Source organism: Hyperolius riggenbachi, chromosome 9 (genome assembly GCF_040937935.1).
Source record: "Hyperolius riggenbachi isolate aHypRig1 chromosome 9, aHypRig1.pri, whole genome shotgun sequence".
Classification (NCBI taxonomy): Eukaryota; Metazoa; Chordata; class Amphibia; order Anura; family Hyperoliidae; genus Hyperolius; species Hyperolius riggenbachi.
This window is the reverse complement of record NC_090654.1, coordinates 184,885,609-184,898,407: the sequence shown is the minus strand read 5'-3', so window position 1 is coordinate 184,898,407 and position 12,799 is coordinate 184,885,609. Positions and strand designations below refer to the sequence as shown.

At 46.4% G+C, this 12,799-nt stretch overlaps 1 protein-coding gene across 19 annotated transcripts in view; it reads left to right on the top strand.

Annotated features, from left to right (window-relative positions):
• The first annotated feature begins 2,641 nt into the window (after positions 1-2,641).
• The window catches only part of CADPS (calcium dependent secretion activator), a 769,567-nt gene continuing 759,409 nt past the window's right edge, over positions 2,642-12,799 (top strand). For 8 of the 19 annotated variants that reach the window (XM_068253783.1, XM_068253782.1, XM_068253779.1 and 5 more), the window contains exon 1: positions 2,645-3,280. In XM_068253783.1, the coding sequence (XP_068109884.1) occupies positions 2,945-3,280 (336 nt within the window). In that variant the 5' untranslated portion in view covers positions 2,645-2,944. Of the gene's footprint in view, positions 3,281-12,799 lie in introns of all 19 variants that reach the window. The other 11 variants (XM_068253774.1, XM_068253772.1, XM_068253776.1 and 8 more) reach the window with 4 other exon arrangements.

The following is a 12,799-nucleotide window of genomic DNA, read 5'->3' as shown; positions in this document are numbered from 1 at the left end:
TGTACACATGCAAAAGATCAGTATCTGCAAAAGATCAGTTCCTACAAAAGATCCGTTCCTGCAAAATGCATTCATAGACTATGATATCTACAGATCTCATACACACCTTGTTTAACGGACATTCATCTGCAGATCAGACAATCATTTGCAGATCCAAAGATCCATCCTGGTGGATCTGATCTGCAGATTATTGTCCGTTAAACAAGGTGTGTATGATAGACTATGAATGCATTTTTCAGGAACGGATCTTTTGCAGCTACTGATCTTTTGCATGTGTACAGCATGCTTGTTTTCAGCATCTTGCAAAGATTTTTTATCTGATGGGGAGTTCGGCTCAATAGAATAGACTGTGTAGAGAATGCTCTCATACTACATGGAAGGGGGTAAAATTGGTCTGTGATCTTTCATTTTCCAAAGACTTTTATCTGATGTATGTACCCACCTTCAGTCTCAAGCAACCCTTCTGGAGTCTAGGGACTGTCGAAAACTTTTCAACCTGTGTCATACCTTATCTAGCTGTCCACATGCAGTCTTTGGGAACAATGGCTAGAGAGCAGATAGTTTTTCTCCATGAACCTTGCAGGAGGCAAGCCTCAGCTCTGCTGTGTAGAGATGTAGCGAACGGTTCGCCGGCGAACGGTTCCAGGCGAACTTTGGGGGTTCGCGTTCGCCTGCACCAGGCGAACTTTTGCGGAAGTTCGATTCGCCCCATAATGCACTATGAGGGTCAACTTTGACCCTCTGCATCACAGTCAGCAGGCACATTGTAGCCATTCAGGCTACACTAAGCCCTGGAGCCCCCCCCCCTCCCCTTATATAAGGAAGGCTCGCTGGCCATGACACTCACTCGTCACTCGTGTGCCTGCTAGACAGACTAGGGACAGCTGCTGCAGACTTGTTCTCCTAGGGAAAGAGTTAGGCTCTTGGCTTGCTCCTGGATGATTGTTATTGCTAAAATAGCACCACTCAGCTCTCTTTTGAGAGATAATGTTTTCCTGATGTGTTTTTGTGTGTGTGTGTTGCTCACTGGCATTATACAGCCCTATCTGTTGCAGCTGGACCTTGGTAATTGTTATTACTGAGCCAGCCAGGCCCTGCCTATCTATCTATACTGGGACACCTACCTATACCTACCTAACTACTGGGGCACCTACTTACCTATATGGGGACACCTACCTACCTACCTTTACCAGGGGACCTACCTATGCCTACCTACCTATACTGGGTCTCCTACCTATGCCTAGCTAACTACTGGGAAACCTACCTATGCCTACCTACCTATACTGGGTCTCCTACCTATGCCTAGCTAACTACTGAGGCACCTACCTATGCCTACCTACCTATACTGGAACTCCTACCTATGCCTAGCTAACTACTGAGGCACCTACATATGCCTACCTACCTATACTGGGACTCCAACCTATGCCTACCTACCTATACTGGGTCTCCTACCTATGCCTAGCTAACTACTGAGGCACCTACCTATGCCTACCTACCTATACTGGGTCTCCTACCTATGCCTAGCTAACTAATGAGGCACCTACCTATGCCTACCTACCTATACTGGAACTCCTACCTATGCCTAGCTAACTACTGAGGCACCTACCTATGCCTACCGACCTATACTGGGACTCCTACCTATGCCTACCTACCTATACTGGGTCTCCTACCTATGCCTAGCTAACTACTGGGACTTCTACCTATGCCTACCTACCTATACTACGTCTCCTACCTATGCCTAGCTAACTACTGAGGCACCTACCTATGCCTACCTACCTATACTGGGACTCCTACCTATGCCTACCTACCTATGCTGGGACTCCTACCTACATACAAGAAGATAATAAGGTTGTTGCTTCATTGTGGACAGACCAAATTCGATCAGCTGGACAGTCACTGTTGTTCTATTATTGAGCTACCACAGCCCGGCGACCATATGGGCTGGAAAGCTGCCATGGCCTGCACTCTGGCCATGGTGCGCACCAGTCCAGCACGGCCGTCACTACGCAAACAGTTGTTTGCGGTGCGTTACACAGTGAGTTTGGTGTGTCAGTGTGAAGCAGAACTCTAATTACACTCCCTGATTGATGTATACACATGCAAGATGTTTGAAAGCACTTTAGGCCTGCAATTTAGCATTCAATGTGATTTCTGCCCTTAAAACGCTGCTTTGCGTCAAATCCAGATTTTTCCTCGGGGCTTTTGGTGTCTATCCCACTCATCCATGCCCCCCTCCAGGTGTTAGACCCCTTGAAACATGTTTTCCATCACTTTTCTGGCCAGCATAATTTTTTCTATTTTTCAAAGTTCGCCTCCCTATTGAAGTCTATTGCGGTTTGCAAACTTTTACGCGAACCGAACCTTCCGCGGAAGTTCGCGAGCGGGGTTCGCGAACCGAAAATCGGAGGTTCGCGACATCTCTACTGCTGTGTACATTCACCAGCTCACCCAACCTCTAATTGTACTTTTATTTTCCACTGCCTAATGGTACACATTGCCTTATATAAAAAACCTGAATGCACCAGGCACTGCACTGGCCCTAAATCATTAAATCAGAGGCGGCCTGGGGGGGCAATCTCCCTCCCTTCTCCCCTAGCCAGTCCGTGACTGCCTGTATACAAAGAGCAGGCGAGGAGGCACCATCTGCCAGGGCACATTAGAAGATTACAGGCACAAATTATCAATGGGACAGCCCCTATCGGCAGTATTTTGTCTCTATCCGCTTTCCTTTCTCCGGTGGGGGTGCAGGGGAGGAGAGAGTTAAACACGTAAGCACTGCCAATGCCTAGTCTGCACTTAGCTGCACCATCAGGTCCTGCTTGATCCTGAGCTCACTGCTGCTGCTGCTGCTTCCTGCACGGGATTATTAGGGTGCTCAGCTCCATTCCAGGGGCCCCTTCTTTGCTTCTCCGGGGTACTCACTGCTGCTGACACTAAGGCAAAGATGCTGGACCCATCATCCAGCGAGGAGGAATCGGATGAGATAGTGGAAGAAGAATGCAAGGAGGTGCTGGCTCCCAGCACAGGGGCCCGGCTCTCCCCAAGCCGGACCAGCGAAAGCTCCGGAGGGCTGCAGCCTAGCAGCAGGAGCAGCAGCGTGCGGCCCTCCAGCCCCAGTCCATCGGTGGTCAGCGAGAAGGAGAAGGAAGAGCTGGAGAAGCTGCAGAAGGAGGAAGAGGAGAGAAAGAGGAAGCTGCAGCTCTATGTATTTGTCATGAGATGTATCGCCTATCCCTTCAATGCCAAGCAGCCCACCGATATGGCGAGGAGGCAACAGAAGGTGAGTAAAACAACGGAAGATCATGCCTCTAGGATGAAGTATGTGGGGTAGTGGGCAAGACCACCGCTGCTGCAAAACCTCTTTACAGGGGAAGGTGTATGTGAGGTGGGAAGAGGGGTGGGGGGCGTCACCTCTTCTTCCCTGATCACTGAAGTGCAACTTGACATTGATCGATGGGAAAGAGGTTCTGCAGCAGCATCCTTTAACATGGTGGGGATATGATAAGCCAAATCTCCTGTCTGCCTATTCCAAGCTTTGTTTTAGTGCAAGATGCTTGAGTGCTATAGGTGAGAGCTGCCTGCATCCACAGCTTCAAGGGATGAGGTGGTTTAAATAACCCGGTGACCATCTGACATTAAGGGTGCAGATGTCCAGATATAAATGGAAGTCTTACATAATGGTTGCAAAGAGCCAGTAACCTACTAGGGTCACGGTAAGTACCACTGCTGTTTGGCAGAGGGAGATGCTGCTGCTATTTATGGTGCATGATGGAGAACTGTGCCGGATTTCGCTTGCTGCATTTAGCACCGGAGCAATGCATCGATTTTTTTGCAGCCTCTTTGGGCTCACGTTAGGAGAGTAAATCAATCGTAGCTCTAGAATCACGGCATCTGCGCCCTCCCATAACCCAGCTCCTCTATAGGCGTCACCAGAGTTGGACCACAACAGCGACACCTATGGGCCAGCCAGCGGTGGCAGCCAGAGAGGGAGGAAGGGAAGGATGCTCAGTGTAAAGCTTGGTACAGGAAGAAATCATTTGTTTATGTCACATCCAGAAAACGTCCATTCATAGAAACAGGGAGGGCTGTGTTTTCCTGCTCCATGTCATCCTGGTAGCTTTGGCTGCTGTCACGTGATGTGAGTCAGGGATGCAAGATGCTGGGTGTTTGTGTTCTGTGCTGCTTAAAAAACAATGTCACAAGGATGTTGTTTGCTCAATCAATAGAAATTTGTAAAGCATAGTAGAATTATTGCTGTGCCAATGTATCGTCTCAGGCTTTCTGCAGTAAACTCTCAAGGTTGCTAAACACAGGCAACCTCATAAGGTTGAATGACAAACAAATGCACAGAAGTAGAGGTGTTTCAAACCACAGACATTACATGCTCCAGCTCAGAGCTGTTTAGAAGGGCACTGCAAATCTTCTGGCAGTCCCGGAAAGAAAAAGGGTTTATTTTCCCTGTCCTGAGAGACTGACAACTAAGGGTGCGAAAAGAAAAAGATTTCTGCTCTTTGCACAATTGTTCTAATCACTGCATCTGCTTTTAAGCGAGTGATCGCACGCAAACCTTCTTTTATCACGCGGAGTAATGCTTTGCGCGCACAAAGCACCGCGCGCGGCAGATCGCGTGATAACTGCTGTGATGCCAGTTATCACGCTTTGGAGAATCGAGCCTCATGTGTGTCTGTATGTGTGAAATGCAGGTTTTATCACAGAAGCTAATGTAATTAATAGAGGAAGCATGGACACAGGGACAGGGGTTTTATTATATAGGATGGTAGGGATTAGATTATGAGCTCCTCTGAGGACAGTCAGTGACATGATTGTGCGATCTGTAAAGCACTGCAGAAGATGTCAATGCTATATAAATACATAATATTAATATAGTAGGGACATTAGACTATGACTATGATAGGATTAGATTGTGAGCTCCTCTGAGGACAGTCAGTTACATGATTATGTGATCTGTAAAGCGCTGCAGAAGGTGTCAGTGCTAAATAAATACATAATATTTAGGTAGGGCATTAGACTATGACTATGGCAGCCCACAGAGTGTGGTAAGTCCTTATGTAAACTGCTGGGAGAATAATTATCTAATTCTAAAATACATTTTTTAGTTCAGGTTTATGTTAAGGTTACATTCCAGTAGGGAAAGGGTTCAGGTTAGGCCCTAGGTAAGGATGAATAAAGTTTGGCTTCAGGAATAAATGTAGCCATTATAAACGGTACAGGACGCTGTGCTTGGTTCCAGCTGAAGAACACATCTGTAAGAGCTAATTCATGAAACTGTTGCCCGGGGTCACCATATCTACAGGAGACATATATTTAAAGTGTGTATGCCGCTGTACACTAAACATGCATACACACACTCTAATGGTGTTTCCAGTCATGATGGAACATGATCCTGCGAGTACCACTGCAAGAAATGAGCGCTGTACAGAGTCGTTGTTCTGCTATACAATAGCATGGCGCATAATGGAGTGGCTTTTGACAGGTGAGAGGTAAGCTATCTTCTTTGCTAGGTACACACGATGCAATTTTTCTGACATATCGATTATTTAAAACATGTCCGATCTGATTTCCGATAGATTTTTGATAGAAATGAATGGAAAATCGATCGAAAAATCGATCGTAAATCAGATCGGACATGTTGGAAATAATCAGTCTGACAGTAAATCTGTCAGAAAATTGGTTTGTGTGTACTTAGCATTAAAGTTCAATGTGCTGGATCTTTAAATGACCTCAGGGGAACCTGTACTCCCACTAGATTCTGGGCCGAGACGGCCATAAATGCAGCTTAAAATATACCATAGGCATAGGGTAACAAAACTTTTACAAGTTTTGGATACCTGTTTCTCCTTAAAAAGAACCAGAGGTGGGGTTCTAAGAATGAAATCTGTGCTCAGAGGCTGGGTCTGCTTATACAGTCCAGCCTCTGTTGCTATTTCAATCCCCCCCCTAAATTCCCCCTGCGCTCTGTTCTCCCCCATAAATCACAGCCGCGCTGTGTTTACTTTTGTCCTGTCACTCTCCGCCGCTCCCACGCCTCCTCCATAGCTCCGGTCCCCGCCTGCGTTCCTTCCCTCCCCGCTAATTGGAGGGAAGGGACGCGGGCGGAGACCAGCGCTATGCAGGAGGCGGGGGAGTGCCGAGAGTGACAGGACTAAAGTAAACACAGCCCGCTGTGACACGCTGCGTGTCGGCAGCGCGGCTGATGATTTATGTGGAGAGCGGAGCGCAGGGGGAACTTTGGGGGGATTGAAATAGCAACAGAGGCTGGGCAATATAAGCAGACCCAGCCTCTGAGCGCAGATTTCATTCTTAGAACCCCACCTCGGGTTCTCTTTAACATCATCAGATATTTAGGTGCAGAGTGTGCAGAAAGAGGGCGTGCAGAGTGGAAAGAATGGGTGCTACAGTGGCTGCAGGGCAGGAAGGCCAGAGACAAGAAGGGGCCCCAAAGTATGGTATCTAATGATATCAAGAATATGCCCCAGTATAGCTAGTATAGTGCCCCATGTGCCCCAGTATAGCTAGAATAGTGCCCCATGTGCCCCAGTATAGCTAGAATAGTGCCCCAGTATAGCTAGTATAGTGCCCCAGTATAGCTAGAATAGTGCCCCAGTATAGCTAGAATAGTGCCCCATGTGCCCCAGTATAGCTAGAATAGTGCCCCAGTATAGCTAGAATAGTGCCCCGTATAGCTAGAATAGTGCCCCATGTGCCCCAGTGTAGCGCCCCATGTGCCCCAGTATAACGCCCCATGTGCCCCAGTATAACGCCCCATGTGCCCCAGTATAACGCCCCATGTGCCCCAGTGTAGGCCACCCTCCCCCCCGCGGCCGCCGCTCCTGTTACCTTATGAGCTGGCGGCCGCTTCCTGTCACAGATTCCCGTAGCCGCTCTCCTCCGTACAGCATCTTCTATTTACAGCAACGCTTCGCACGGCTGCTGTAAGGAGGGAAGGAGGCGGGCATCGGTTCCCATGGTAACGGCGAACGCCGCTACAGGAAGCCGCTGCCCCGCCTCCTTCCCTCTTTACAGCAGCCGCACAGGAAGCGCTGCTGTAATAGGAGATGCTATACGGAGGACAGCCGCTACTGGGGGAATCAGTGACAGGAAGCGGCCGCCAGCTCATAAGATGACAGGAGCGGCGGCCGCGGGGGGAGGAGGGGCGAGAGGCCAGACCCGCCGCGGCCCAGCTGGCAACTGCCCACGGACCGGCAGTGGGCCGCGGCCCGGTGGTTGGGGACCCCTGCTTTAGAGGATGACTTCCACAAGTGACAGAGCCCTCATAAGAACATTGACCTGCTGCTACACTCACAGCAAGTCACTATGCAGACAACAGAGACTCAGTGCTGGGGTACATGTGGGTGCTTCTCCTGGGTCCTGATCTCACTATGCTGTCCTGCCCACTTGTCTATTTGTGTGTTTTCTACACAGGTCACTAAAAAAGTGTAAGGAACAGCACTCAAGCGATGCGCGGGACAGAAGCGTGCTGCGGATCCACCTGTGTACCACCTAGGTTCACTACCCAACTCCTCCAAAATGATCCGGCACAGCTCTTTTACAGAAATTGCTTTATTGGATCTTCATAGAAATATACATATGCAGCTTTCTTATGTATATTTCTATTAAGATTCAATAAAGCAATTTTTCACTACAGTACACAACACTTGGGGAGGGGTAGAGAGGTTGGGGACTTGGCGCTGTACACAAGACCGAGACTGAATAGGCTCTGTCTATAAAACGTTGTATGATTTGTATGGCTGAGCAGATGCAGTCATGAGAACAGTTGTGCAGAGAGCAGAATTTATTTCCGCACCCTTAGTTGTCAGTCTCTCGGGACAGGAAAAATAAACCTTTTTTTTCCTGGACTGCAGTGTTAGAAATGATAAATAGCAAAAAAAAAAAAAAAAAAAAAAGTCAGTGGCCTCCAACTGTTAAATCATTCCTGTTTTGCTGGTCATCTCATTGTTGCACCTTCAGAGGACCTGTTGTTAATTTTATTAACACCAAAGCAGCTGGAAATTTATATCATCTCCATCTGGTACTTAAGGATACCTGTAACTATCCAGGGAAGAAAAAGTTATATACTGGACTAAGAACAGGAAAAGCTCTGGATCCCTTAAGCCATCCTAGTCCTCTCTCGGTCTGCTTGTTCCCCAGCCAGGCCTCCGTTCAAATCTCTGCGTCTTTGGTTCTCCTCAGAAGTACTCTGGGTCTCCAGTCATTAGTCGGGGCTCACGCATGCACTGCCCCTCGTCTACTGAAGTACTCAGAGACACGAATACAGAGAGGACCGGGAAGGCTGTACAAGGGATCCAGATCCAGGGATCCTGAGTATGTAACTTTTTCTTCCCTTAGTGGTTACAGATATCCCTTAAAGATAACCTAAAGTAAAAAAAAAAATGAGATTAACTCACCTGGGGTTTCGCCGTCACTGGCCGACAGGCATGGGAACGCGAGTGATTGTTCGCTTTCCCAGCCTGTATATCACCCCCTATGCTGCTATTGCGGCCAGGAGGCCACAATAGCAGCATAGGGGGTGATATACAGGCTGGGAACACGAACAATCACTCGCGTTCCCATGCCTGTCGGTCGGTGACGGCGAAACCGGAAGTCGTCGCCGGCGGGTCCAGAAGCATCGGACCGGAGCTGCGAGGGCACCGATCGTCTGCAGGGGGCTGAGGGAAGCCCCAGGTGAATTAATCTCTTTTTTTTGTTGCCTTTAGGTTCACTTTAAAGAGAAACTGTAACCAAGAATTTAACTTCATCCCAATCAGTAGCTGATACCCCCTTTCCCATGAGAAATCTTTTCCTTTTCTCAAATGGATCATCAGGGGGGTCTATATGGCTGATATTGTGGTGAAACCCCTCCCACAGTGTAATGTCAGGACCAGTTTCTTGTCTGTGAACCTCATTGCATTGTGGGAAATAGCTGTTGACAGCTGTTTCCAACTGCCAAAAAGGCAAGCAGCATCTCATTCCACTGATATCACCTGCCAGCAGTAAAAAAGTAACCATGTGATAAATGTCAGAATGTAAATCAGGGAGAGGAAAGATTTTACAATGGGCAAACACTGACTAAATCATTTTTACATAATTTTTGTAAAAATGAAGCACTTTTTTATTACATTATTTTCATTGGAGTTTCTCCTGACCAGATGAATGTCCCAGAAATGTCATTGCCCTGATGCCAAACTCTGATTAGAAAGTGTTGGTTTAATTTTTTTTTAGCAGTTTATATTGATTAGTTGGTACCTCGCCAAAATGGGCCAAGCAAAGTAGGGCCTTTTAATTGGATGCTTATGCCAATGTGAAATAGCTCTATGCACTTGGTAAACCACAATATTTTTGCACATGATGTTTGACTGGTTTGGGATTCTGCAGCAAAGAGAACTTAGTACTGTTTGGTCATAGGATGATATACCCAGGCACAAACAGCAATGTAAACAAAAAATGTTTATTTTGCTCACGTATTATTATTTAGTATTATTATAGCGCCAACATCTTACGCAGCGCTGTACAGAGAATATAGTCTTGCCACTAACTGTCCCTCAGAGGAACTCATAATCTAATCCCGACCATAGTCGTATGTCTATGTATTGATTCTAGTCTAGGGCCAATTTAGGGGAAGCCAATTAACTTAGCTGTATGTTTTTTGGATGTGGGAGGAAACTGGAGTGCCTGGAGGAAACCCACGCAGACACAGGGAGAACATACAATCTCCTTGCAGATGTTGACCTGGATAAGAACCAGGGACCCAGCGCTGCAAGGCGAGAGCGCTAACCACTACGCCACCATGCTGCCCCTACGTATCCCTGTAACACTGTGAGGAAATACTGCATGTGTGTTTTTATAACTTCTTAGTAGTGGCACTGGCAGCAGGTCCATGTCGAACTTATGACTAGTGATTTACAGAAGACTACATAACAGGTTTCTGCTGCTACAAGTTGGTATTCGTATTCCACGGTTATAAGCAGCTGCATTTGGGTAACAAAGGCAGGTGCTGCAACTAGATATTTTTAGCTGCTACAAGTCCATGCTACATTTCACCTCTGTTATTGGCACTTAAACCATGGAAAAAAAATCATTTCAAATCTGCTATGGCCAAAAGAGTTAGCTGGAAAATTTTCCACAGACCTGACTTACTTGTAGAGGTCCCAGCTCATCAAGAAAGGCTTCACCTACGAAAGCAATACAGTTCACACACGTGATGAAGTCTTTTATTTCGGCATCTAGTTAGATAGCAATATGTCTCAGAACAAACATTGTAATTTGGCCATTGAACCTATTACTGGTATACCTGATTTGTGCAGCCTATGAGCTGGGGGAAATCGCTTACATTGTGATCCCTTTTCATGTGGACTTCCATCACAGTGGATTGCCCCAGGGTACCTTAGTATGGTCATTTTTTCTTTCCCAGTACCTCCTAGTTTGAACAGCACATTCTGACAATCAAATCTGGCATGCTTGTATTGATTTTTTTTAGCACAAAAAGTCATAAAGCCCTAATTACTTTGTCTCCTGTGACACTGCAAAGGTCACTCAATGTTCTGTTAGAGGGCAGTAGTTACCAGGCCTCATGTGACACTGTAATTATCAGTCAAGCTCCTGTCACACAGCAGTGGTTGCCCAGTCTCCTGTGGCAAAGTAGTTATCAGCCAGACCTCAAAGCAGAGGTCAGTGGTCATTTGTCCTCCTGTTCCAAAATAGTGGTTGCTGAACCTATCATATATTGACAACAGTGCCTCAACCAACTGTATGTGGCTGGAACATATAAGTGAGCTTTGGGTATATATTATCATTATTATTATCTTGTATTTGTATAGCACCTAATTATTCCGCAACGCTGTACAGAGTAAATAGTTTTTCATTTAACTGTCCCTCAAAGGGGCTCACAATCTAATCCCTATCATAGTCTAGGTCCAATTTAGGAGGAAGCCAATGAAGTTATCAGTATGTTTGTGGGATGTGGGGGACAACCAAAGTGCCCGGAGGAAACCCACGCAGGCAAGATGAGAGTGCTATCCACTATGCCACTGCGCTACCCAATTCTGATTACAATCTGTACGTGTCTCTAGGGTTCATACATGTGTTTTGGCTGTAAGTTGTAAATATATTTTCATTCAAACATGGGGTAATATAAAAAAAGAGATCAAAAAGTTGTCCACTTGCTATACTTCATTATCACCGATTTATAACCTCAAAGTTAGTGCAGCACAAACTGAAACATAGCTCCCGACAAAGGCATATGTTGACATTTTATTGTCATGGAGATCTACAAAGACAAAGAGGCACAGTCACACCCCACTTACGGAAAGCTTGCCACTTGCTGCATATGTAGTGAAAAATCTAATCTTGTGTTAACAAAAAACAAATATCAGCTAAAATATTAGTTTCCCTTACTTTTGTGGTTAATAACAAAAATACCTACCCCTCAAAAAAAATCTTTGGATTCTCTTGTTTGTTGACTCGCAAAAAGTCATTTAAATACTGAGCCACGCCACAAGTAGATGGTCCTTTCAAAATAGATCTGTTCTTAAATTGGGATCCTTAAAGGAAACATCAGGGGGTTAAAAAAAGCAGATCTACTTACCTGGGGCTTCTTCCAGCGCCTGGCAGCTTATGTATTCCTCACCAGCCGGTCTCCCGGGGTCCCCCTTCGTTGCAGCTGCCTACCAGGCGAGATCGGCAGCCTCTACACCTGTGAGAGTTCTCGTAGCCGGGAGCATTCTGCACAGACGCAGTTCTTCTGCACAGGCGCAGTACTTCTGCGCCTTTGCAGAATGTTCCCGGCTATGTGAGTGCAATCGCGAGCGGCGCGGCCTTGCTGCAGAAGCATCGGAAGGGACCCCGGGAGTCCGGCTGGAAGTGGAGCTGTGGCAAGGGACACATAAGCTGCCAGAGGATGGAGGAGACCCCAATGGTTCCTTACAGAGGAACATTAATGACATATAGTAGAATGTACTACATTATTTAAGATACCCGCTTTTACGTTAATTTTTCTAGCTGCAGCACCAGAAACACTTTCTATATGTATATATTGCTGTATATTGGTATACAGCCACGCCCTTCCACTGAGGCTTAGCCTAGGCTGTTTATTATGCACAACTCTCCCCCCCCCCCCCCCCCCGCCAACCATTCTGGGAGACCAGGTATCTTTTTCACTGGCTACAGAACTCTCCAGAGATCACATGCCAGTACTGACATTGCTGCCTGTAATACATTTAAGGGAGTGGAAAGATTTTACAATGGGCAAACACCGACTACATTTATAAATTAATATTGAAAAAAAGCAATTTTTGGTTATTCTTCATGTTATTTTGACTACAGTTCCTCATCAACAAAAATATGCAATAACTTGCTTCAATGCCTTCAATGCCTTTTAATAAAAAAAAAATGAAGGCCAAACACATATTCATAAAATATTGTGTATATTATTCTGACATAACCTTTTATACGACATATAGCGTCCTGCTTTGGATGGCAGTAACTCATTGGTCCATGATTAAAATGCAGAGAGGCTTTCCCTTGGCAGAGCCTCTGAGTCTGTGAAGGTGCCTGTATGGTAATGGACACTGGCAAACATCAGTATACTGTATGACTTAACAATACATCAAAGACAGCAGCCTGAGATTGGAGCAGCCCCAGCAATAGCGGCTCTGCCTTTGATTGTGTGACATTAATGGAAACCTAAGCAGACCCCTTGTAGAGAGACAGCCATAAAGTCACTTGGGGCACACAGCTGAAAGGTCTACCCACTGAGCAGTTATTTCATCTCATTCACCCCCTC